Source organism: Lycium ferocissimum, chromosome 3 (assembly GCF_029784015.1).
Source record: "Lycium ferocissimum isolate CSIRO_LF1 chromosome 3, AGI_CSIRO_Lferr_CH_V1, whole genome shotgun sequence".
Lineage (NCBI taxonomy): Eukaryota > Viridiplantae > Streptophyta > Magnoliopsida > Solanales > Solanaceae > Lycium > Lycium ferocissimum.
In genome coordinates this window covers 16677251-16701764 of record NC_081344.1, presented here as the reverse complement: position 1 = coordinate 16701764, position 24514 = coordinate 16677251, and the positions used below count along the sequence as shown (strand labels likewise).

General features: G+C 36.0%; 1 protein-coding gene and 1 long non-coding RNA gene across 2 annotated transcripts; both read left to right on the top strand.

The window, feature by feature from the left end:
- The first annotated feature begins 257 nt into the window (after positions 1-257).
- Positions 258-7137, top strand: LOC132049903 (uncharacterized). Its single transcript, XR_009413171.1, has 3 exons — positions 258-1441; positions 3229-4733; positions 5480-7137. It is a non-coding gene; the product is annotated as an uncharacterized LOC132049903 (long non-coding RNA).
- A 4698-nt stretch (positions 7138-11835) lies between these two features.
- LOC132048725 (uncharacterized) lies at positions 11836-22957 on the top strand. Its single transcript, XM_059439418.1, has 9 exons — positions 11836-12029; positions 14071-15676; positions 15924-17360; positions 18046-18395; positions 18560-20262; positions 21137-21575; positions 21764-21923; positions 22155-22380; positions 22893-22957. Exons 1-9 carry the CDS (start codon positions 11983-11985, stop codon positions 22955-22957), a joined length of 6033 nt encoding a protein of 2010 aa, XP_059295401.1. The 5' UTR covers positions 11836-11982.
- Positions 22958-24514: the final 1557 nt, after the last annotated feature.

Here is a 24514-nt window from a genome sequence, read left to right as displayed (position 1 = left end):
TAAAGGGAACCCCCCTTTGGGGCCGGGTGAAAATGATTTATTGCAATCTGGGACATACTATCACCGAGCTACAAGGAATTGCCAACCGTGCTCAAACACCTGCCTTTCTTTACTTTGGTATTTTTCTAGAAGATAGTCGGATTGATCTTTAAAACATAATGTGGTTGTGGATGGTCGACGGATTGATACCAAGAGGAGAAGAAAGAATGGAGGATGTAGCCCTCCTAAGACTTCTGAATGAGTCGATAAGTGAAGCTTGGTTCAAGTAGTAGATACATTTTGGGAAAAAGTTTCTAAATGCGGGATTCATGATCTACTTCGCGATCTTCCGTAAAAAGGAATCGTGAGGTAAACTTCTTTGACATTTATGATCCAAGAAATCACTCCATATCCTCCTTATGTCTCAGACATGCCGTTCATGGTCAAGCACAAAGGTACCTCTCACTTGATCTTTCTAACTTGAAGTTGAGGTCAATTATGTTCTTCGATTCAGATCTTTATAAGATGGGTCTTATAAAGTTCCGTAATAAGTTCCAACATATATATGTGTTGTACTTGAATAATCGTTCTAGCACTACATCTATAGTACCTGATGCCATAAGAAGGTTGTACCACCTCAAATTCTTAAGATTGACAGGTATCCATGGTCTTCCCTCCTCCATTGGCAACCTCAAGAATTTACACACTTCTTGTCAATGAAGACGGAAACTCATGCCAACTACCCCCCGAGACAACTGACCTAATAAATCTAAGACATTTAGTTGCTCCATATCCAAAACCTCTAAAACGTATAAACAAACTCACAAGTCTTCAAGTTCTTAAAGAAATCTCTTGTGATCAGTGGAAAGATATTGACCCTATTGATTTAGTCAATCTTCGAGAATTAAGCATGGTTAATATTGAGGAAGCTTACTCCCTAAACAACATTGGCAGCTTGAAAAACCTTAGCACTCTCATTTTGGTGTGTAAAGCTGATCAATCATTCCCGGCCCTTGAATATCTTAGTTCTTGTCAAAAGCTCCAGAAATTATGGTTATTTGGGAGAATAGAAAAAATGCCTCTGTCAGACCCGTTTCCAAATTCCATCACAATGATGATCCTTCAGCGTTCAAGACTCATGGAAGATCCAATGCCTATTCTGGGAATGTTGCCAAACCTAAGGGATCTCGATTTAGTAGCAGCTTATGAAGGAAAAGAAATTACCTGCAATGATAACAGCAAATCAAGCTGGAGTTCCTTGGTCTTGTATTACTTGAGAGGCTAGAAAGATGGCATTTAGCCACAAGTGCCATGCCACTGATTAAAGGTCTTGGTATTTATTACTGTCCAGAGCTAGCGGAGATTCCCAAGAGAATGAAAGACGTGGAGAGGTTGAAGAGTATTGATGAAGCTTTTCAAGCATATATGATATCCTATTTCGGCCTCTTTCACAATCGCAAAGGTAACAAATCCCAATCCCCAATGATTCTTTAATTGCTTTTACTTACTCTGCCGCAGATCTGTTACTATTAGGTTTAATTTTAGATACTCAGGACAGTTTTAATTTATTTTTTTTATACATTATCAACTTACTAAAAGAAATCAACTCTAAATAATTATCTATAAGTAAATTATTTATGGCTAAGATTTTGTCTTGTATGACAAAAGTAATTTATTTTGGATTTCATGGGTATACTTTGGGGAAAAGGCATAAGTACCCCTGAACTATACCCGAAGTTCTAGTGATACACCTTACTTTTATGGGGGTCCTATTACTCCTAAACTTTTTTTTGCCATATTTCTTTGCACCTTACGTGTTGACGTGGACCCAAATCCCAATTACATTAGATGCAGTGTATATACGCACCTGACACATCATTTTATCACTTTAATTTATTTATTTTCATTTTTTCTTGTTTCTTCATCATTCTTTTTGCTCTCCTTTGTCTTGTAGCAAAATGAAGGTGATTTCGTGAAATGGGTAGCGGCTATGTAGTTTTTTGGTGTTGAGCAATGGCTGAGCTTTGGTGATTAGAGTAGGTCTGATGGTGTTTGGGTGAAATGGGGGTGGTTCGATGAGCGGAATAGAAATGCTAGGGACGGAGTAGAGTGTGAGATACGAAAATGGAGAAAGAATTTCGAATCCACCGTTGTTGAACGTTAAAAAAGCTTTAGAACAAAAAAAATGGGTTTGTCGAAATTCTTAGTTGTTAGCCAAATTGATTACATGGGTTTGGTGATAATGTTGTTGTGAAGTTCTAGTTGAAATTTGAGCTTAGTTGATTCGGATTTGACTGAGTTTTTATTGAATTTTAATACCCAAAAATGAAGAAGATGGAGAATAAAATGAATTAAACTAGCTCTATTTCAAAAAAAAAAATTGACTGATTTCTTGGAGAATAAAATTTGACTTGAGTTTTTCGAGTAGAACAGAGCTTCCATAGAGTTTTTTAATTTCTAAAAAATTAAAATATAATAAAATTTGACTCTATTTCACAAAAATAAAGAAAGAAAATTAATTAAAAAGATATCAGCTTAAATTTTAATGTTAATTAATTATGTTCACTAATTAATTGCAACATGTCCAATTAAAAAGCACACATGTCCATATTAACTTAAATGTAGCTTATTTTTCGCCTCTCACATGCCTCCAAAGGAGTGAGCACACTACTTCGTGCCACCTCGACCGAAGCGTGTATTTATTATACTTTAAAATAGTTTAAAGGATAACAGTGACGCCTTAGGTAAAGTGTGTCGGCATGTCAACTTCGGGTGTAGTTCAGGGGATACTTATGCCTTTTCCCTATACTTTGCTAAAAAATGTTTATCGGTGTTTAGTCGGTGAATGAAAAATGTTGTTGGAAACATACGTATCACAAATTAATAATATTATTAGCACATCGGAGAGTTTCTTGATGATTTTTTTTTAATAGTAAGGGTAAGTTTAAATGTTTAAGTGTTAGTTGGAGCAACTAATATGAAGTTAAGTGAGCTTCCCCATTTTTATGGGAACAGTTCTGGTAAGCTAATACCAGTAAATGACTTCCTCATGAAAATATTTTCCTCAAAAATGATTTTCTTCATGCCAAAAACACAGTTTCATTGGCAATCTATTATTTGGTTGACACTTGATACTGTCCTGAAAATTATAATTAATTACGTATTAATTTAAGTAATTGATAAATCTGTTGTCTTATATTGAATACTATTTATTATATTAAATAATGTCTTACAATTTGGGTGAAACAGGAGAAGAAACTGTCAGTGGAAAATAAAATGGCAGTTGGGGGTATTTTTGCCAAGCAAACTGAAGACATTAATATTGATGGAGTATATAAGCATTAATCAGGTTTCTGCCAGTTCAGTGTTTTGTTTCGCATGGTTTTTTAGTGTTTAATTTTTTGTTTTTGCTTTGATTGTGTGGGATTGGTTTGAAGAAAATTGTTTTTGGGAGTGTATGCAAAAATGATTTTGTGATGTTTTAATTAAATGTTCAACTGTTATTTTGCTTTATCTATATTTAAGACAATGCTTTTTGTAATATGTTCCAACATCTGTATGTGCTGGAGTTATAGAACATCTATTTTGCTAACTCTATTTTACCTGATGCCATAGGCAACTTGGTCTATCTCAATTCTCTATGCATTATGTACTAACATTCATGATTCCCGTTATTGATTATCCCTCGAGAGAATTAATTTGATTAACTTAAGACTATTAATTGCTCGATAATGAGAAACTCTGCAAGTTGGCAAACTCGCAAATCTGCAAACACTTAAATATATCTGTTATAATCAGTGGAAAAATGTTGGTTAACGAATACTAAAGAATTAGTTGTGAAAGGTATTAGGAAATCTTACTCTCCAAAAATCATCAAACTGCTAGTCTCCAGGTATATTCAGGACACGTGGAAGATTCAATGCCTATTCTGATGCCTCATTATTCTGATTTTAGACGGATTCTACGAACTATAAAGGCCATTAGCTGCAAAAGCAGAGACGCAATGCATGCCAAAATTATCAATTATTAGAAGTTTAATGTACTGACTCAAATTTAATTACATGCCTTCTTCGTGTGACGTGATCTAACCTTTATAGGAACTAAATTAGAGTGTCATCAAAATGATGTCAGTAAGAAATGATATGACGGAAGTCTTTTTGCGTTGAAAACATCATGGACAACACCCACTTCCCATGTACACACCAAAGAGCAATAACTGTCCAATGTTTTCTATCTAGGGCCTGCTTTAAGCTTACCAGAGAGCTCCCTCTTCGATCCCTCTTCTGTCTACTTACAGAGCTATAACTGTCCAAAAGCATATTTATAGGTCAATAACTGTCCAAAAGCATATTTATAGGACAACTTTTGACCTAATCTCAAACTTAAGGGACCATTTATGTTATTTTCTAGTGTTTTATGTAGGATTTATTTTGTGGGATAATAGGTAAAACTTGAATGATTTTTCTGGAATAAAACAAACAAAAGTAACTTTATTGGTCATTTCTATAACTTACCAGATGGTGCCCTCTGCCGTCTACTTAAATGCTGCTTCACATCCATTTCATGCTAGTAATTAAGATCAAGATTGCATCAAATGCAAACACATCACCAAGTACCACAACAGAGTAACAAAAACGAAAGACGATGGCACACCAGTTTTTCACAAAAGGCAGTTGACAAAGTACATGCTGCTGCTTAAAGAGATTAAGGATCACAATATATAAAGATATATAAATATCCTATGAAAGCAGAAGGTAAGTTCCATGTATTACCTGAACTTTGAAACATTGGTGGAATTTAAGTACAGTAACTGCACATTCGCTAAAGTTATTAGTCTGCTGCTGCATCCTTCATTCTGTTTCCCTTCTAGTTCGTACTCCTTGTGACGTATTTTCAATGAAACCTGATTTTCCTGCGGAATAAAGATGCCTCTTCAATTACCAAGTCAATGCACAGAAACCACATATGTTGTTGGTGGTGTTAAATCGTTTAATTCCTTTATGTGTTCCGGGCTTTGCCCAGACGAGTATGCAGTTGTATTATATGCTAGAGTATATAGATATAAAGGTTTTGATAGAACAGTCTTCCATCCGACCCAGACTAGTAAAAGATTTAAAGATATGTTGACTCTATGACTCTTATATATAGCGTGTGACTCGATCACCCCTCATGAATCACTAATTCGTGTTTCGTCTAGGATTCCATTGTGCCAGATGCGCAAGAGCCAGAATAGATAATAATTTTACTTGCATTAACTTTCTTGAGATATTGTATTTGTTTGCTCACCAGATATGCATATTCTCGTTTATGCTACGTGCTAGATTGTTCACGAACATGCTATTTATTGCTTTATGCTTATGATTTAGCTCTTCATATTGCAGCTCTATTTTCAGTATAGCATGTATAGTCTCATCTCACCATTAAGGGGACAGTCAACGAAGCATACTGAGTACTTTTGTACTCCTGTTTTCCTTTACTCTCTTTTACTCCTTAAATGCAGATCCTTCATCTAGTTCCGGAGGCCAGCCAAGCAAACAAATTTGAGGGCGGCTTTCAGCGGTGAGCTGGCCCCATTACTACCGTGATGGCTACTTTATGCTTTTTTAGTTCTTAGACTGAACTTATCATGTGATGTCTGTCCAGTAAAGATTCCTAGATGTTTCCATGATGGGTTATGTATTTGAGGATTATGACTCAGTATTGGGAGATGATTCAGATGTTGTTATCCATTATTATGTTGAAACTTATTAAACTTCTGCTGTTATTTAGTTATCAACTGGCTAATGAAGTAAAATTGAGGCGTGACATGAATTTCCTCAAACAAACAACTAAATTAATTAACTTAAAGTGAAAATCAGAAGAACTTAAAGGTCTGAATTCCTAACAGTGATATTTTTCCAAACACCGGCCACTTTGTATAACGATTAAAAAAATAAAAAATAAAAGAGAGGGGAAGGGGGAGAGGTCAGCCATAACACCTTGCATATCCATGGATCGATGAATAGGCCAAGAAGTTCTTTCATCGGTTTTTGCTGTACATGAGCAGTGACATTCTTTCATTCTGTATTCACTTTTGACTTGCATCTTCTTGATGCCTTTAATAAAATAAAATAAAATAAAATAAAAAGAGTTGCAGAGCGAAGGCAAGAACCAAAACCAAGCTTCAGATAGGGCAAACACCAAAAGAGAAAAGTTAAGGACGAAGAAAGAGATAAAGGTGAGAAGAAAGGAACAATGGGGGCTAAAGAAGGAAAGAACATATGGGTGTTCCTAAAGGCAGAGGATGAATAAAAGTGACAGAAAAGATAAAAGGCAAATGACATTGACAAGAGCAAATGGATAAAAAATTAGGAGAACAAATTGTGTTTGTTATGTGAGACACAATGTAAAATGTCTGATCATTATTCTGATGGAATAATGCAAAGTCAATTGATTGTATATAGTAGTTAAATGATAGCTAGAGTGTGGATGCAAGTGGCTGGTCAAACTTGAAAAAATTAAAATACAAGAGCAGTTAAATGACAGCTAGAAACATATTAGAATATACTTACTCTACATCAAACTTTTTCTGGCAGCAGTTAGCAGCCAACTTGATTTAACTTTCTCCCATATATTACTTTTAATAAGAGGAAACAGCAAACAGGACAACGACCTTATAAGCCTACTGCATGTATTGCTTTAACAGTAAAAACCCGAACTCCTGAAGATGGTTGATGCCTTTATGTCATTTGCAGTTCAAAAACTGGGGGATTTCCTCATACAGGAAGTTTCCCTGCGTTTAAGTCTGAGAGAGGATGTGCAGTGGCTGCGAAATAAGCTGCTCTTCATGCAGTCTTTCCTCAAAGATGCAGAAGAAAAGCAAAGCGAATATTAAAGAGTTCAACAATGGGTGTTTGAAATCAACTCTGTTGCTAATGACGCTGTCGCTACACTGGAGACTTACAACTTCGAGGCTGAAAAAGGTGGTGACGATGGATTTGCTAGTTGTCTCAAGGCTGGTGCTTGCATATGTAGGAAGGAGACCAAATTCTACAAAGTCGGTAAGGAGATCCAATCACTCAAGCAACGAAACATGGAAATCTCTGACAAACGAGAGACTTATGGTATTACAAATATCGATAATATTGCAGGAGAAGGACCAAGTAACCGGCCAAACAATCGGTCGAGGGTAGGCAGGGGGGTGTCGAGCGGGCGGCGGAGCTAACGAACTCGTAATGTTACTTGCGTAACCCTACTTTCATTAAGGAAGTCATTTTCAAGCGAACTCGCTTTTCCTGTATAAAATGTTTTCTAAGACGTTTTCGACCAACCAAAACTTTTAAAATGGAAACTCCATACCAAACACAAGCCTAAGTGAATACTTATTTTGAACCGAGGAGTATCAAAATCGAGGACTGATCCATTACTTTTGTCAAGTTATTAAAAAGAAGTACTTGCAACTTAAATACTCAGAGCAAATGTTAAGCTTACAAGTATTAACATCAATCTGTGATTGAAAGGAAGTTATAACGTTGATATACACATTTTAAAATGGGTACAAATTTAGTGTAAGATTTTATGGTCTACTTTTATTTAATTTCTCTTGTAATCTGAATACTGTGCAAACTTTCTCTTCATAAATTAAAATATGAAATTATTTAGTGAATATATTTTTGTTGGTAGATGCTTGGTTCATTACTAAAAATGGGATATACAGGTATAAAACATGTGGTTGGTTTATACTAGACAAGTATAGGTAAATTTTTATTTTATCTCTAAATTTTAACCTTAGATTTTTTAGAAGATTTCGTGAGAAGAGCTTTGGAGAAGACCATTTTTTTTAAAAAAAAAAATTGATGTTTTAAAAACAAAAAATTGCGCAAATTTCCCTTCTTTTGGGGTGGTCTTTAAATATTGCCCCTCATATTTGTGATCTTTAAGTATTGTCCTTCGCTTGAAAAATGGCCTTATACCTCGAAGTGCTCCTGTTCGAACCCCCGCATCAGTAAAAAAAAAAAAATCACAAGAAGGCTAGTCGCGCGTATGCCGGACTCGACATACACTCGTTATTAATAACTAGCAAGTTATGCGGACCAAGCATACTTATGCGCAGGGCGCACTTTTAGTTAAGCCTTAACTAAAAGTCTGCCCATAAGGCAGAAGTCTTCCTTAAGATATAGTTTAGTTATGCCTTATGGGGCAAACTTTTACTTTTAATTAAGGCATAACTAAAAGTATGCCTCATAAGGCATAACTTTTCCTTAAGATATAGACTTTGCCTTATAAGACAAACTTTTGCTATGCATTAAAGAAAAAGTTCCGCCCCCCAGCGCATACTTTTAGTTATGCCTTATGGGTTAGTTAAGGCATAACTAAAAGTATGTCCCTAAGGCGGAATTTTTCCTTAAGCATAAACTTTGTCTTATAAGGCGGAACTTATAGTTATGTCGAGTCGGGCATAACTTTAGTTATTCCTTAAGAAGTGTATGCCGGGTCCGGCATACACGCGACCCAAGCCTTGCTTTGCGATTTTTTTTTTAATTTATGCCTGAGCGAGGGTTCGAACCCAAAACCTCATAATTTCTACGCGAAGCTCAGGATTACAACGCGAAGGGCAAAAATTAAGGACCAACATTTTGAGGGGCAAAAACTAAAGAACATCCCAAAGGAAGGGCAATCCTGCGAATTGCCCTTTTAAAAATAATACGACAATTGTGGTATAACTATCCGGTTATTGTTAAGTGTTAACTCTCAAATCAAAAGGTCAACCAAATATGAGTACAATCTTGTATTTTTATTCGGTAATTGTTATTCTTTGTCTCACAAACTAAATGACCCGTTAAAGTTATGTTTTAACTTAACTTATGGTTTAGTTTTGAAAATTTAGTATTGCCAATGGATTGAAGTTTTAAACTTCTGTTTGGATTATCTTTTTTAGAAAAAATTAAAATATTTTTTCGTAATTTTTAGTATTTGGGTATTAGAAGGGAACAAAAAATCTATATCTATATTTAATATAAATTAGGCATAGACAAGGTGACGTGTCACTTTTGTAGTTAGAAAACCATTTATCTTTTTTCTCCTTTTTTTTGACATTTTTCTTCCTAAAAAATGTCTCAATATAAATTTCCCATGAATTTTCAATTAAATCCTTCATTATAAGCTTTAAATAACACTAAAATCTACACAATAATGTCTTGAGTCTCTTGAGTTTTCTATCTTTATTATAATCTTTAAACCTTTATTAAATCTTATATACTAGGCTGAAAAAGAATCTCAAAAGTCACACCTTCTAATGAAAGACCCGTAAAGACAATTACATATTTACATGCGTTAAACGGTAACCTTCTTATTGACCACATAGTTCCTCACATATTAAAATCTATAGCTAATCTATAGTAATATAAAGCAGGGACATGAAGTCTGTTCATTTTCGCAGCAATGGAGTTTGGGTCTTTGTTGGTGGTGTTGATATTTGGGACTTGAGACTACATAGTTTCTCAAATATTAAAATTTCATTCTTCGCAATACATTTTATTTTGTTAACAGGGAGACTATCTTCTATATTTGTCTATTTTCTCCGTCCCAATTTATGTGGCACCTTTCAGATTTCGATTCAAATAGTTTTTCTTTGACCATAATTGTTTCATATGTCTTGTAAATATTTAGAATACCAACTATCGTGATCAGAAACGACTTTTTACGTAATTTCTAAATACGTAAATTTTATGTCAAAATAAACTTAAGGATTTCATTGTCCGGATACTTGGTCAATTTTAACAGGTTTCAGTCTCAAAATTCAAACTGTGCCACATAATTTGGGATATTTTGTAGCCTCATGTTCTCTTTTCATCTACTCGCCTTCTTTTAATATAATTTCTTTTTTAAATATTTTTTACTGAATTGAATTTCATATCGAACCATGATTCATGTTGCAATACTTAATTAGTTGGGATGTGTTTCGTGTTTTTATGGTTATTTTGTTATTGTTTGGTTGTTATTATTATTGTTATTATTTATTTATATATTTTTGATAATTTTCTTGAGCTTTTGGTAAGTATGAATTAAGGGAATCACTTTCTGTTATTGGGTGGCAAATGACAAGAAACTTGTACGTGGGGATTTTATTTTCTCTGCGATGTCTTTAAGATTTGAAGTGTCTAATTGAGAATTTCAATTTATTAATTTGTAATGAGATTTTGCTGAACTTGACTAGAATTTTTAGCATTTATAGGAATGTTATTGTGTTGCAAGTGAGGAAAGTTTATTCAGAACGGCAATCCAATATTCACATGTTGTAGATTGAGTGCATTCACTTTCTTCTGACTTGATTATATATGTGCACATGTTTTCCGTTTATTATTGAAAAAAATAAATTAAAAGTCAAGTTTGCTTATCTCATTTAACTTAATTGAATCCATTGTGGATTTCAATAATTCATTGTGTATTTCGATAAATCTACGTAGATTATAGTTTAGTTTTCCACTTATTCATTTGTTTTTTAAAGTTCCACTTAGTTCCACTTATTCTTTATTTATCTCTCATCTATATTTTCTTGTATCTATTTTACTATACTAAAGTTAAATGTTCATACTAACTCTTGATATATGAGAGAAAGATGCGACCTTTTTCTGTTGTTCAATTGAAGTATTAATTTTAAGCTTTCCAATTTTTAGGATCGAACATATTTCTTTTTCCAATATGAGCTCTTCTTTGAATATCAATCTATACGTTTTTGGAGAAACATATATCTTTTCTATGGATACCGATTATTTTCATTTTGGGGTTGTAATTTTTATGGGACTTTGATTATATTTGTTTTTGTATAAACTGATGTTCTCGGAGAGAGGTTCCAGGCCAACAAAATGCCTATTGTGTTCTTATTCCACTTTTTTTTTTTTCATATTCTCCTCTTACTTTTCAAAGAATTTTTATGCATTTTAGCGTGTCAGTTCTATATGGTAAAATTGTATTTTCTTAGTAGAAATAATTATTCCCTTTATTTTGTCTCAATTTATAGGAAGGAATTCAGCGTCGAAACACTTAATTTTGACTATGAATTTAGGTATATATTTTCAAATTTTTTGAATTACAATTTACATATTTAAAAGCTACACAAAAAGTTTTACAAGTTAACAAAGCTAATGATTCAAAATACTTAAAAAAAATTGGAGAAAATTGCAATCAAAGAAAAATTTATTTGACTTCCAAAACAATAATACAATCACATAAAGTGAGACGGAAGGCTATTTTGGACTAATGTGCGGATTAATGTCTATACCTCTACTTTATTTATCCACGTTCGTTTTCTTTTTTTCTCTTCCATTAAATCTATAATTTTGTATCTGTAAGAGATTTTTTTTTTTTTTATGACCACACGACAACTACACTAGTTATAAATATAGTGAAAATATTTCGATTGCGCGAAGATTAACTAGTGAGGTACTAATAAAATTTCTACTACTAAATTACCTTACATTTGTAGCCTCAACTCTATTAAGACCCCAAGCGCGCGGTAGCGACGTCGTAGTGGTGACCACTACTAGTTTCGAAGAAATTGTATGGTGTGGCCTTCAAATGGGCCAGTCTTTTGTTTCTGCACTTTAAAATCGAATTTATACGGGCAATTTACAGGATTGACCTTCGCTGAGGGTGGTCTTTAATTTTTGTCCTTCAAATTAATGGTTTTTAATTTTTATCCTTTGCTGAAATTTTTTTAGCTTCGAGTTCAAATTTTCGCTCAATCAAAAATTTAAATAAATTTGTAAAGTGTAGCCGGACGTGGCAGTTACATGCAATTTTTACCTTAAAAACCTCTGCCTCCTGAAGATAAAATTCTACCTTGTTTTTCCCAATAAGCATATTAATCCTGCTATGTGCTTAAAATGCTAACAACATCATTACTAAACTAACAAACGATGCAACCAAATTTGGATGTCATACTTGATGCGTTTGCTTCTGGTGGACTTGCAGTTTTGCTACTGGAAGTCGAACTGTTAGACTCTGAAGGAGCAGTGGGAACAGATGGTGCAGCGGTTGAACCAGGTGATGCAGTCGCATGTTTGCAAAGGGTAAGATCTGGTTTAGCAGCACAAGCTTTTGCAAAATCTAAAGCTTGATCTTGAGAAAAATTTAAACTCTTCATCACATCAGCGTTACCAAACACAGAGCAAAGGCACTGCGCATCCTTTGTAAATATTTCCTTCAATGGCACACAAGAAGTTGCTGGAGGATTTTGTAAAATTCTGCCTTAAGGCAGAGTTTCCATCTGCTTTGCGAATTTAAATATCTATCTTGTGAAGATTTCTTTATTTTTTAACTGAATAAATTCGAACCTTCGTAATTTCTGCTGGTCTTTAATTTTTTGTCCTTCAAAGTCAAACTTAAAAAGACCAGTCGATTCCTTTGATTTTCCTTTTTGTGGTACCTCTAGTGACAAAACCCAAACCCTGCTGGGCTTCCTCCTTAAACCCTAACAATGGTGGATTATGAGTCAAAATCAGAAAACAGAAAGACAAAAAAGATGAAGACAAAGAAACGAAAGCAACAACATAGCACCGACAAACAAGAAGAAGAAGGCTGTAATAACAGACCTTCAAAATCCCATCGCACAGACCAGCAAACTGTCGAAGTTGTACAACCTAGTATTGTGCCGGAAAGTAGTGAAGAAACAATTAAGTTACAGGATGATAATTCCCCATGGAGAAATCTACAATTGATTTTGTCACTTCAGAATAACTCTATTCCTCTCCAAGAGTCAGTACTACTAATACTTCACTCTCTTCTGCTATATTTTGCAATTATACTGCTCCCTCTGTCTTAAGTTATGTGATACTTTTCGTTTTTGACTAAACTTTGAAGCTAATAGATTAACTCAATATTAAAAGATTAAAATTTATATATATTTGAAAACTACATGAAAGGTATTATAAGTTGCAATTTTTATCATATCAATCAAAGTTCATGCAGATTAAATCTCAAAAAGCTAAAAATATCACGTAAATTGGGACTGAGGCAGTAGAAAACAGCTTGGAGCTCGTTTGGATTGGCTTATTTTAGGTGTTTTAAAGTCAAAATAGCTTTTAAGCACTTTCGTAATGTCTTGGGTAAGAAAAAAGGTGCTTAAAAGCACTTATTTTTAACCCAAAGTAACAAAAATAAGTCAAAAGCCATTAGCCTATCCAAATGGGCTCTTGGTTTTGTTATTATTTTGGAAATGTTTTGGTTTGTTTGCAAGTTTACGGATTTGCAAATTATGCTACAGGATTATTCTCCATGGAGAAATCTATAATTGATTTTGTACCTCAGAATAACTCTATTCCTCTCCGAGAATCAGTTACTAATACTTCACTTCTGCTATATTTTGCCGATTGGACTAGAAAACGGTTTAGTTTCATTTTTATTTTGGAAATGTTGTGCTTTTTTTTTTTTTTTTTTTTTTTTTTGGGCAAGTTTTGGGAGAATTGATTTTGATATTAATTTGAAGAGAAACTTGCTTTTGTGTTTTTGATAGTTTTATGAGTTAATGGTCTAAAACACACCTAAACTATCACTTTTTTCGCAAGTTTCATACTACCTAAATTATTACTCTCTTTGTATTAAAACACACCACGATGCAGAGTTAGCCAACTATCTATTGTTTCCTTTACCTACCTTAACTAGCATCGAGGTGTGTTTTAATACAAAGGGAGTGATAGTTTAGGTAGTAAAAGGAAAAGGAACAATTGATAAACTCGCGAAAAAGTGATAGTTTAGGTGTGTTTTTGACCATTAACTCTTTATTTGGTCTTCTAAACAACTAACCTCAATCCAAGCTTGTTGGGGTCGGCTATATGAATAATCACTATCCATGTTGCTTTTTTTTAGGACTCATCTATTGTGAAGTTCACAAAGGCAGCTATTCAACGAAAGCTAACTGAATTTTTTTTTACTTTTCTAGGTTTTGGTTGAAAAGCAGTTTTTGCGATTTTTTTTTTTTTTTTTGGTGCAAAGATTCTTCTTCAATCTTTTGAACCAAACACAACCTAGTATTTTCATGTCGAAACATAAGTGTTCTCTCATTTGATTATTGTGAATTGATGAGTTTCTTCTAACAAACTACTTCTAGTGCAGAAAATTGGAGCTGGCATATAATTATGTGAAATCAAGAACAGAAGGGTCTGGTGAAAGCAGGGAGGAACTTCAGACAATAAGCTTTTCGAGAGTGATAGTTTTCTTTAATAATTGGGTTCAGAGGATACTGGTTTCTTCTGAAAAGAAAATTAGGGTGGAAGGAGACAAGCATGGGATGGAAATTGCAGGATCATATTTAGATTATAGATGTTGGGTGATTTTCAGGTTCGGTTTGGAGGAATCAAAAAAGCTTGGTGTTTCATTACACTTCCTAAGGGACTTGTTACGGGTCATCCAATACATTTCAAGGGATGCATTGATACGTTTGGGTGATGAGCCTATGGTTAGTGAAGAATTGGAGTTACATACCATTGTGCTTGATTGCATATCCTTGGTCTTCTCATCTCATGGGGGTATATCTAATGAAAATCTAGACTTATGGATTTCATTGATTAGTGTAGTGCTTGAATTTGTCCAAAAGGTTCTCAATGATAATCTTGATGGCACGAAGGCAGGTCGTTTTGCCAAGCAGTTGTCTTGCTACTTGCTTGAGCCATTTGTTAAGTTTCTAAAGGTCCATCCAACTCGTAAAAATGGTTTCCGTGAGTTTATAGATAAGCTTTTTGCAGATTTGGTGATTTTGTGGGACACATTAGATGTTAATGAATGTGAAAGCAATCCAGAATGGAAAAGAAATCTATTGGTGTTGATAGAAGAAGTTTTGTCACAGGCTTTGTTCCATCCAACTCATATTGATGGATTTTTAAGCCTCCAAAGTACATCTAAGTACAGGCATTCTGATGATAAAAAATCAAAAGAGGAGAAAACTTTCATAAAAAGTTACCATAGACACTTATTTGATAAGTTGGGGAAGATTATAACCGGGAAGAATGCATCAGCGCTCAGTGGTGCTGGAGAGCTGCTTCGCGTGTTCACTAATTGTATTTATATGAAAAATGGGGGTATAGTCGGTGCGGAAGCATCTAGGCAGCAGGACGGCAATTCTACTGCCTTTTTCAAGAGCTCTTCCAACAGTTCTGCGATTTCAAAAAGTCCTTATTATGGTCTGGATGCGGCAGCCCGAAAATCGGTTTTTGATTTTTTCGTAGAGATTATGGAACTTTTCTTATCAGAGATTAATACTCACTCACAAGCCGAACTGGAAGCTGGATCTCTGTATTCGGATGTTAGCACATTAAGATCTATCAATAAGTTGCTTGCAACTTGTGTACAGGAAAAGGTATACATACGAACTGAAGATACCTCAGAAGGGGCTTGCTTTAGTTTTTTGAAGTTAATTTATGATGCAATCATGTCGCTTACTGCCCACATGAATCGGTTACTACAATCATTTGGCGCTCCAGAAGAACGAATACCCGGGCAATTGTTGATTCAAGCAGCCAAGGAAATTTTTCTCGCTATTCATTATTTAGTGGATATTGAATATGAGGTTGTTAGGGATGATCTAGAGAAACTATGGGGTATGATACTTGCTCTTACAGCCAGTAGTCACTCTCTGATGAACGCCTCAGAGCAGCATTTGTTGACTTCAGAGGTACTTAAGCTGGGATGCAGGCTGGTTCACCTCTACAGTGAGCTTCGACAGGTTTGTGTAGTTTCTTTGATTAGTTTGCATACAGTTACTTTGAAATATGGAGGGATAACTTAATTTTTTTAGAAAGGTAAGACATCTTTACAAACACTTAGCTTCATGAACTGCTATCCATCTTCTTTTTCTGCACCCTTTGTGCGAGTGATAATGGGTGAGCTAACTTTTAATTTAATGCGTTACTATTGTTATTTTTTTGGGTATTGAACCATTTTGTGGTCCTTTTTTATCCTGAACTTTATAGGTTAACCTTGCGATATTCACACTAAGCAAAGCTGTTAGAGAAGTAGTATCATCATTCAGAAGCAACAAAGCATTCAGATCTTCATTTCTCTGTCACTCATTTGCTAATTCTCTGAGCATGCTATTGTGCTCTCCAGAATTCAGACTTTCCATCAGAAAGGCTGTTAAGTCCATTCCCGAGGGCCAAGCAAGTGGATGCATCCGAGAGTTGATCGTAGATGCTGCGGAATCTCTGGAATGGATAAAATCCGAATATCAGGTGCCTGCTGAGAGCGATTCTGCAGAACCACGTTTCAGTAGTTGTGCCACGCCTTGCTTTGATCTAAAAGCTGAGCTTTTGGGGAAAAGTTTGACTGAATTATATACCCTTATTCTCGACTCAATGACTATTACTACCGGTAATAGCAACCTCGTTGCTCTTTCCGTGAAAGATCTGATAGCTGTTATCCGCCCTGGTTTGATTGCTCTGGTCTCGCAAGATCTTGACGTTCTTAACGTGTTCTTCCCTTTAGTAACGGGCAGAGCATTCAGCAAGGCAGCTGCACTTGAGAATGATATTCGCTCAGTATGCTGGATTGTGGTCTTTTTCTTTCGTTTATATATGTCTTGCAGAAGCTTGCAAAGACAAGCCATCAGCCTGATGTCCCCAGATGCATCAAGTAAGATGTCAAGAGCACTTGGTGATTCTTTTGCCGCTTATTCTGCGAAGGACTGGCTGGAGAGGACTGGTTGGGAAGACGAAAGTTACTTTTCTTGGATTGTCCAACCTTCAGCTCCTCTTCCTGCTGTTATACATATTATTGCTGAGTTTTGTCATCAGCAAACTGTTATAGGTTGCTATCCACTTATTTATGTATTGAGTGGCATGGCTCTTCAAAGACTTGTTGATTTGAATAGGCAAATGAAGTCCATTGATTACTTGCTTCAGAGGAATGATAATCTAGTCCAGGCAAGGTTAGATAATGATGCTGGTCTGCTATCTTACTCCAAGGATAATAAAAAGTGGAAAAAGCATGTCTCAACTCTGAGGAAAGAGGCAGCAGGCCTCGCAGAATTCATGATGAGATATCTCTCACTAGTGACTGAAGATAGGATATCTAAGTCCTCAGTTGACCAAGTCAGTAGTAAGGATACATATCTCAATCATCTGTATGAAACCGAGGTATGGGATCTTGGTGCTGGCTCTATAGATGAGAAGCTGTTTCCATCTGCTTTCTGGTGGATTATTTGCCAAAATGTTGATATCTGGTGTCCTCATGCTTCTAAAAAAGACTTGAAGAAGTTTCTTTTAGCTTTAATTCAGAACTCCCTTCCTTGTTTAAGCATGGATATGAGGGAGCTCAGGAATCATATAGAGAAATCTGGCTACGTGACAGGAGTCAACCGACATTTGATCTCAGTGGAACTTCTGAGGAACACCATTCTTTATGAACAAAGAGTAAGTTCTTGGGTAGCTTCTACAGCACATACATTTACCACTATTTTAGCTTACTAATGACCATCAAATCTTCATGCATCACATGTCACAACTTTGTGAAAGAACCTTACGATGAATCCATCTAAAAGTTACTTATTAATCCCTTAATTAAGAAAATCTCAGCCAAAGAAAGAAACGACAAGGACACAGGTTTATGCTCTTTGGTTCAACTGCAGGTTTCATGAGTTGAACTTGCACATTTTGATATATAAACTGAAGTAAAATATCATCTAGTTATAGAAAGACCCACGGAACCATATTCGCATGTGAAATCTATCCTGATGTAGCAGTTTGCTAATGCCTGCTACAATTTCAGACTCAAGTTTGGGTCCTCCTGGAGGCAGGTTTCATATTCTGTTAAGAATGATCTATCGATTTCAAAGACCAGTATGGGTTGCAGGTAGATTGGATTGCTTAGGTCTCTATGTCAGACTGTCAGTTGTATATGGGATCTCATTAGCATCCCAGCGTTGTTGTGACTTTGGACACTTCTCAAGTCCCGGTGTATTAGATTGGATAATCCTATCCCACTTACCCCTTGCTAGTTTATCATTTGGTTTATTGTGCTGTCTGGTTGCCTTATTGAGTTCTATTGGAAATGGTAATTTCTTGTGGTGTTCTAACTTCTAACTATATGTTATCATAGCCCATTTGCAGGCAGATGGCATCCAGATTTTGCCAAATCTTGAAGAAGTCTGTTTCGTCAATATTTTCATATGTTGGAGATGTTGATCTAGATAGTTCACCTGATTGGGACAATGCCATACATGTCCTTGAAAAGTCATCGACAAATTTCAGACATAATCATCCGCAGGAGAATGACTCATTACTAAATGACATACCTGCCGAACCTTGTGAAAAGGAGCTAAGTCCTACTTTTAACACAGAAATCACCAGATGCAGGGCATTTCTCAACCTTTTGAGCTGGATACCGAAAGGACATCTTAGTTCAAAATCGTTCTCACTTTATGCGACTAGCATTCTCAATATCGACAGGTAATATCACTCCTTTCCCCTTTTTGTTGTTCTTGTCAGTCTTGTCAGACATTAAATGCCTTTAATATTAGCTGTTGGAAAGCTTTTAGATATTGACTCGACAACTTCAAGCTTGTAATTCAAACTGTAATGCTGGTTTGCTAAAAAAGATCTGAATATTTCAGGCTTGTAGTCAGCTGCCTGTTTGATCAGCACGGGTCAGTAGCTTTATGCAACCATTATGAGCTCTTGGGGTTGCTTGTGACCTGTCGGAGAACCCTTAAAAATCTAATAATGGCATCATGCGAAGAGAAGAAAGGTCATCAATCCTTGCTAGCTTGCTTGTGGTCGGAGAACTCTCCTGTTTTTTGGCTTCTGAAGTCATTGTCTGGAATAACTGGTTTTCAGAGTGCATTTTCTCAAGAGACTTCTCCTCAATTGAAACATATGATTTTCTCATTGATGGATCACACATCTTTCATCCTTTTGACTCTGTTCAAAGATCAATTTAAAGCTATTCTTACTTTGACTGCTGGGAAGTCTTATGGAGGAGCTCTCAGCTCTGCTGATTGCCACGAAGAGACTGTTCTGAAAGAAAATGGTCCATGTTCAGATTTCTCTGATAATGGTGATGCATGGAGAAGTGTTTCATCTGTAGCTGGCACCTTAACGGAACATGCACAGGACTTGCTGGACTCCCTAAATGCGGCGGTTGTTAACAGAAAAGTGAATAATCTAGCTGGGGTTCAGGAAGTGGATAAAGTCTCACCTGTAGTCTCCTGCTTTCAGGGCTTCTTATGTGGTCTGGCTTCTGCAATGGACAGTTTGGACATTAAAAGTAGCAGTACTCTTATAAAATCAACAAGCTGCAACCTCAAACTAAAACCATGTATAGAGAGATGTGCAGACTTGTTAAACTCTGTTTTGCATTTGTTATTTCTTGAGGGGGATCAGTGCCCTCAAGGTTTGTCTAGTGCCCACACTTCAGTTGAGACAGAATGTTGCAATGAACTATTGACAACGGGAACTCGTCAATCTAGGGACTCTGCTACTGAGGTTGATAATGTGAATAAGGAAGAACACTGTTCTGGTTCCGCTGGCTCCTTACAGACCAATGACATTAAGAATGACCTGCAGAAGTTCGGAGGTATTGAGTCTCTTTTGGCCAATGTGGACTTTGAGCAACAATACTTGAGAAAATCTTTATTGCAAGGACTTTTCAAAGAAGAAAATCTTGAAGCAGCATTTTGTCTGAAACAGATTTTCGGTGCTTCTTCAGCTATTCTAAAATTTTCGTCGCATACCAAGTCTATTTCCTTGCCCCCGAATCTTCTTCCCATGCTAATCCGTGTCTCTCAAGTCTTGCTTTCTGAGTTTGCCAACTATAGTGGGTCACTAGAACAGTTCTCTTTTATTTGGTTAGATGGTGTTGCGAAATTCACTGGGGAGCTTGGAAAAACATTTCCTCTGCTTAATCCCTTGTCTTCTAGAGATTTATTTGTCAAGCAAATAGAATTGCATTTGAGGGCCATGGGGAAGTGCATATCTTTACAGGGGAAGGAAGCTACTCTAGCATCACGAGAGATAGAATCAAGTACCAAGATGCTAAGTGGTCTGCCAGAACATGACCTATTCAACTCCCATTGGCTAAACCACTTGGATGAGTTAAAATCCAGATTGAGGATGTCATTCGCAAATTATGTCAGCAGAGCTTCTGAATTGCATTTATTGTCTGCTATTCAGGCTATTGAAAGAGCATTAGTGGGTGTGCAGGAACACTGCTGTATTAACTATGAAGTAACTGCTGGAAGTTCACACGGAGGAAAAGTCTCTGCTAATGTTGCTGCAGGCATTGATTGCTTGGATTTGATTCTTGAATATGTTTCAGGTACTATTTTATATCCTAGGTTTACTTTCAAATACTAAGACAAAATGCAAGATAGGTACCACATCTTTTACATCAAAGAACTTTGCTTTCTTTTGAACTCCACAAATGATTAGCATCCTTTTCTCACATATATTACATAATTTTGTCTGGATTTCTAAAAGAAGAAGAGAGAGCAATTAAGCTCTTTGGATTGCAAGAAATATCAGAGATGATATATTTATTTTTTTGTTTTTTAACCTTGTGAAGGATAAGAAAACACTGGTTGTTGTCTGTCTTCTCGACATGAAATTTACTGAATAGCTCTATCAGTCAGATGCTCATTATGCTATTACTAATGGTTTGGATGTGGGAAAAAAAAATCCTTATGGTTTGAATGGATATGTTTGAGTAGGATCAGGGCTGTTTAATAGGTTCTCATTCCTCCAGATGCTGCATTAACATGAAATAGGAAAGCTCTGGTTTGGACAGATGAGTAACTTAAATCATAAATCACAAGAGGAGCGTGTTGAGTGGAGGGGAGAAAATAGCATTGTCTCCTGAAAAAGGGGGACTTTTGATTATTTTTATCCATGATTTCTCCCTTTTTCTTCAAGAATTTTTTGACTGGAAACAATAATTGCCTTGGATTTGCTCATGGCATGTAAAGAATGTATGTTCAGACTTCAGAGGGAAAGTAGTGCTTGCGAAGATCTCTATTTATGTGTGAGCTCTCTCTGGAAGCTGTGATGTTATTCATTTGTCTGTTGAATTGTCTAGGAAGCTGACTGTTCTTCATATTAAGCTGCAAAAATCCTGATACTGATGCCCTATACTCAAGTTTGTCAGATTTGTGCATAACTTGGGGATTTGTATGTCCTTTTTATCTTTTTTATAGGGCGTAAGAAGTTGGCTCTGGTCAAAAGGCATATCCAGAACTTAGTATCATCTCTACTCAATGTAGTCCTGCACTTGCAAGGGCCCAAGATATTTTTCAGAAATCTCAAGTTCAGAAAAGATTTTACTGAACCCGACCCTGGCGCTGTCTGTCTTATGTGCATTTCAGTGCTGACAAAAATTTCTGCCAAACACGCTTTCTTCCAATTGGAAGCGTGCCATATTGGGCAGTTATTGCATATGCCTGCTGCAATATTTCAGAGTGTTTTCCAGCTTTGGACATCCAAAGTTCCGCTTTGTTCTAATTATACTGGAGGCTGGACTTCTGGAGAAACTGAGGTTCCTGGAAGCGAAAGAAGTGCTGTGGATAGACAATTTTGCATAAAGCTATATGCTGCATGCTGCCGAATGCTGTGTACTGTTCTTAAGCATCACAGAAAGTTTGTTACCTCCTTTGTTCTTGTTTCCTTCAACTGAGAGCCTTTTTCCTTATGTTTTTCACATTGGCAATTTATGATGATTCCTGGGGAACTTTAAAAGAGATAAAGACACGTTATAGACGTGGATGTTGAGCAAATTTTCCTTTCAAGTTCTGATTTCTTATCTTGGTTTTTGCTCTAATATATAGTGAGACACGGCGCTGCATCGCGCTTCTGGAAGATTCAGTTGGCATGCTTCTTAATTGTTTGGAGATGGTGTGCACCAGTTCAGTTGGAGGGGATTATTTTGGATGGGAAGTGCAAGGAGGAGTAAAATGCGCCAGTTTTCTTCGAAGGGTGTATGAAGAGGTAAGAGTTACTTGTACATTATACCCACCCTCAATAATGGAACTTGATTCAACGATAATTTGACAAAGTTGGTTTCTTGTTGCAATTACTTTGTTAGAAGGGAACTAGTGCAAGTTTCAATTTTGGGTCACCAATGCATTAGTTGCGTTCACTGTTTGTCCATTCACATAAATCCTTTAGATTTCTTTCTTATGTCTTTCATACAATGACTGTTACCTTCCTATGTTGCAGATTAGGCAGCACAAAGATGTCTACGGTGACAATTGTTTTCAATTCCTATCTTGCTACATATGGGTTTACTGTGGATATGGTCGGCTTAGAAATGGAATCATCCGGTACTTTTTCGTTGTATTGACTTTTGATTTCAAGCACACTGTGATTTGCATTTTTGATTCCTGTTCTCCAATTTTAATGAATTTTTTAAACCAGAAAGCTCCAAAGGAAAACGTTTATTCAGGTGCTGTTATTCCTAGCTTTTAAGATATATCCTGGTGTCTATGCGTTAGTAGATGCTTGTTGGTTCCAGTAGCAGATGATCTTAGTAATAGTTCAACGTCTTCTGCTGATTGTTATTGCCCATAAAATTTTAAATGTTTTTTGTAATAGAACAGTAAAACTAGGTCAATCTCAACTTGCTCTGAAGTTTGAAAGAATATTGAGCTATTAGTCGACTCACTAGTTTAATCTTTTTATTTTTACAGAGGGGCCCTGCAGAAACACCGTTGCTACTTTGCAACATGATTACAAGATCCATTTCCAATATGGAGGAAAAGTGTGATTGATCATTATTAACTACTTTTGTTGGCAAAGTCTCCTTGTGGAGATCTGTATGACTACTGCTTTTGCGGACAAGTCTTTGTTGTGGAGGAAGAGGCTAAGACTTGCAGAGTGATATTGCCAGTGAAGCAACCTCGGCATTGCAGCACTGCTCGCAGGTTTAAAGGCTTGCACTATGGTGTTCATTTGCAGCCTGCTTAACAGCAATCAGAAATGCCTCTGTTGATCCATTCTTCAAGACCAATGGTGAAGGATAATCAAAGAGTGCGAGGATTTGACGTTGGTTCCTTAGGGACATGCTTGTGCTCCACTGCTAATGTTGTAACAAACAGTATACATGCCTTCATCAAAAGCTGAGACTCATTTTGTACAAAAGAAGTTTTGCTGAGCTCGAGCCTTGAGTGTTCCTGTATACCGGTACGAGTAGAAGTATTACATCTCTTCTCAATTATGTGACGATTCAAGGGTACAATACTTGTCTTTGTGGTCACTTTTGAGTTCTAGAATAATTCAATTACATGTCAAAACCAGAAAGCTGTTGCTCCGTGGTAAGGAAAATGAGTTTTGATCAAACGTTTATTCAGGTGCTGTTATTCCTAGCTTTCATCTTTATCTTTCTTGTTATCCAATGGTATATATCCCGAGTCTGGTAGAAAGCCACCAACAAAAACTTTGGTTCGATACGCCGGGCCGTAGCATTCTCGTTGTTACTTGCAATCCCATTGTTACTATCGGTACCAGTCTACTTTCGTTGATAGGTGGTTCCAGGTTTGTAGTCTTCCAAGCACCAGTATATGGTAATAGACTAATAGTAATAGTTCACAATGTAAGCGTGTACATATGTAACTGCTGATTGTTATTGCCCATAAAATTTTAAAAATGGGTTTGGAAGAAAAAAGATTTGTAATAGAACAGTAAAACTTTAGGTCGAAATCAAACAAAAAAGACTGAGCTTACTGCTGACCTTATTTTCGTTGTCATTGTTGTCATCAAATGCACTACGCATATAACATCATTAGATAATCCTCATTAATTATATAAGAGCAAAGCAATGGGTAAAGTGGATGCTGTATCTGTAGTCAATTTGCAATCACTTGCATATGTAAATCAAACATTGCATTGTAAAGATATTTTATGTGCCCAACTGGCTAGGATAACATAAATAAAGCAATTAAGCAATCTCGATCTTCTACCCCTTGCTAATGGATAGGTTTCTACTTTTTCTGATAACCGAGAAATCCTTGTCAATTAACTGAATCAAGCGCAATTATACTCACCGGTGTGAGGGATAATGGACCTTCCCATCTACCCTGCTTTCACCTAAATTCCACAGATCAATGGTAAAGTTTTAACTTGTTGAGTGCGCCTAAGCCACACTTCATGCGCTACATCCTTGCCATTGAACCAAGTGATACTTATACTAGGTAGCCACCTTAAGGACAGCCTGTTGAAATATAACCGGTGTTTGCAAAGTAGTTGAAAAAAAAAAAAAAAAAGTTAGTTTCCATTAAAGTAAGCACAAAAGGACTTTTTCACCCTTTGCTCTCCTTCTCCTTCTCAAACTCCAGGACAGTGTTTTGGAGTCTCGCCTGTATAAGCTCAAATTCCAGGACTATCATGGAGTTTCATTTATAAACTAGATACCATTAAAAGAAAAGAAAACCAGACATTTGCGAACATAGCATCTGAAAGACCTTTAGAGAGCGCCCAACATATATTTATAATTTTATTCAACATATATTTATAATTTTATTTTTATGCAATTATAAAAAGAATTGATATATTCTACAACATTTCTTGAAAGTCACGTATGT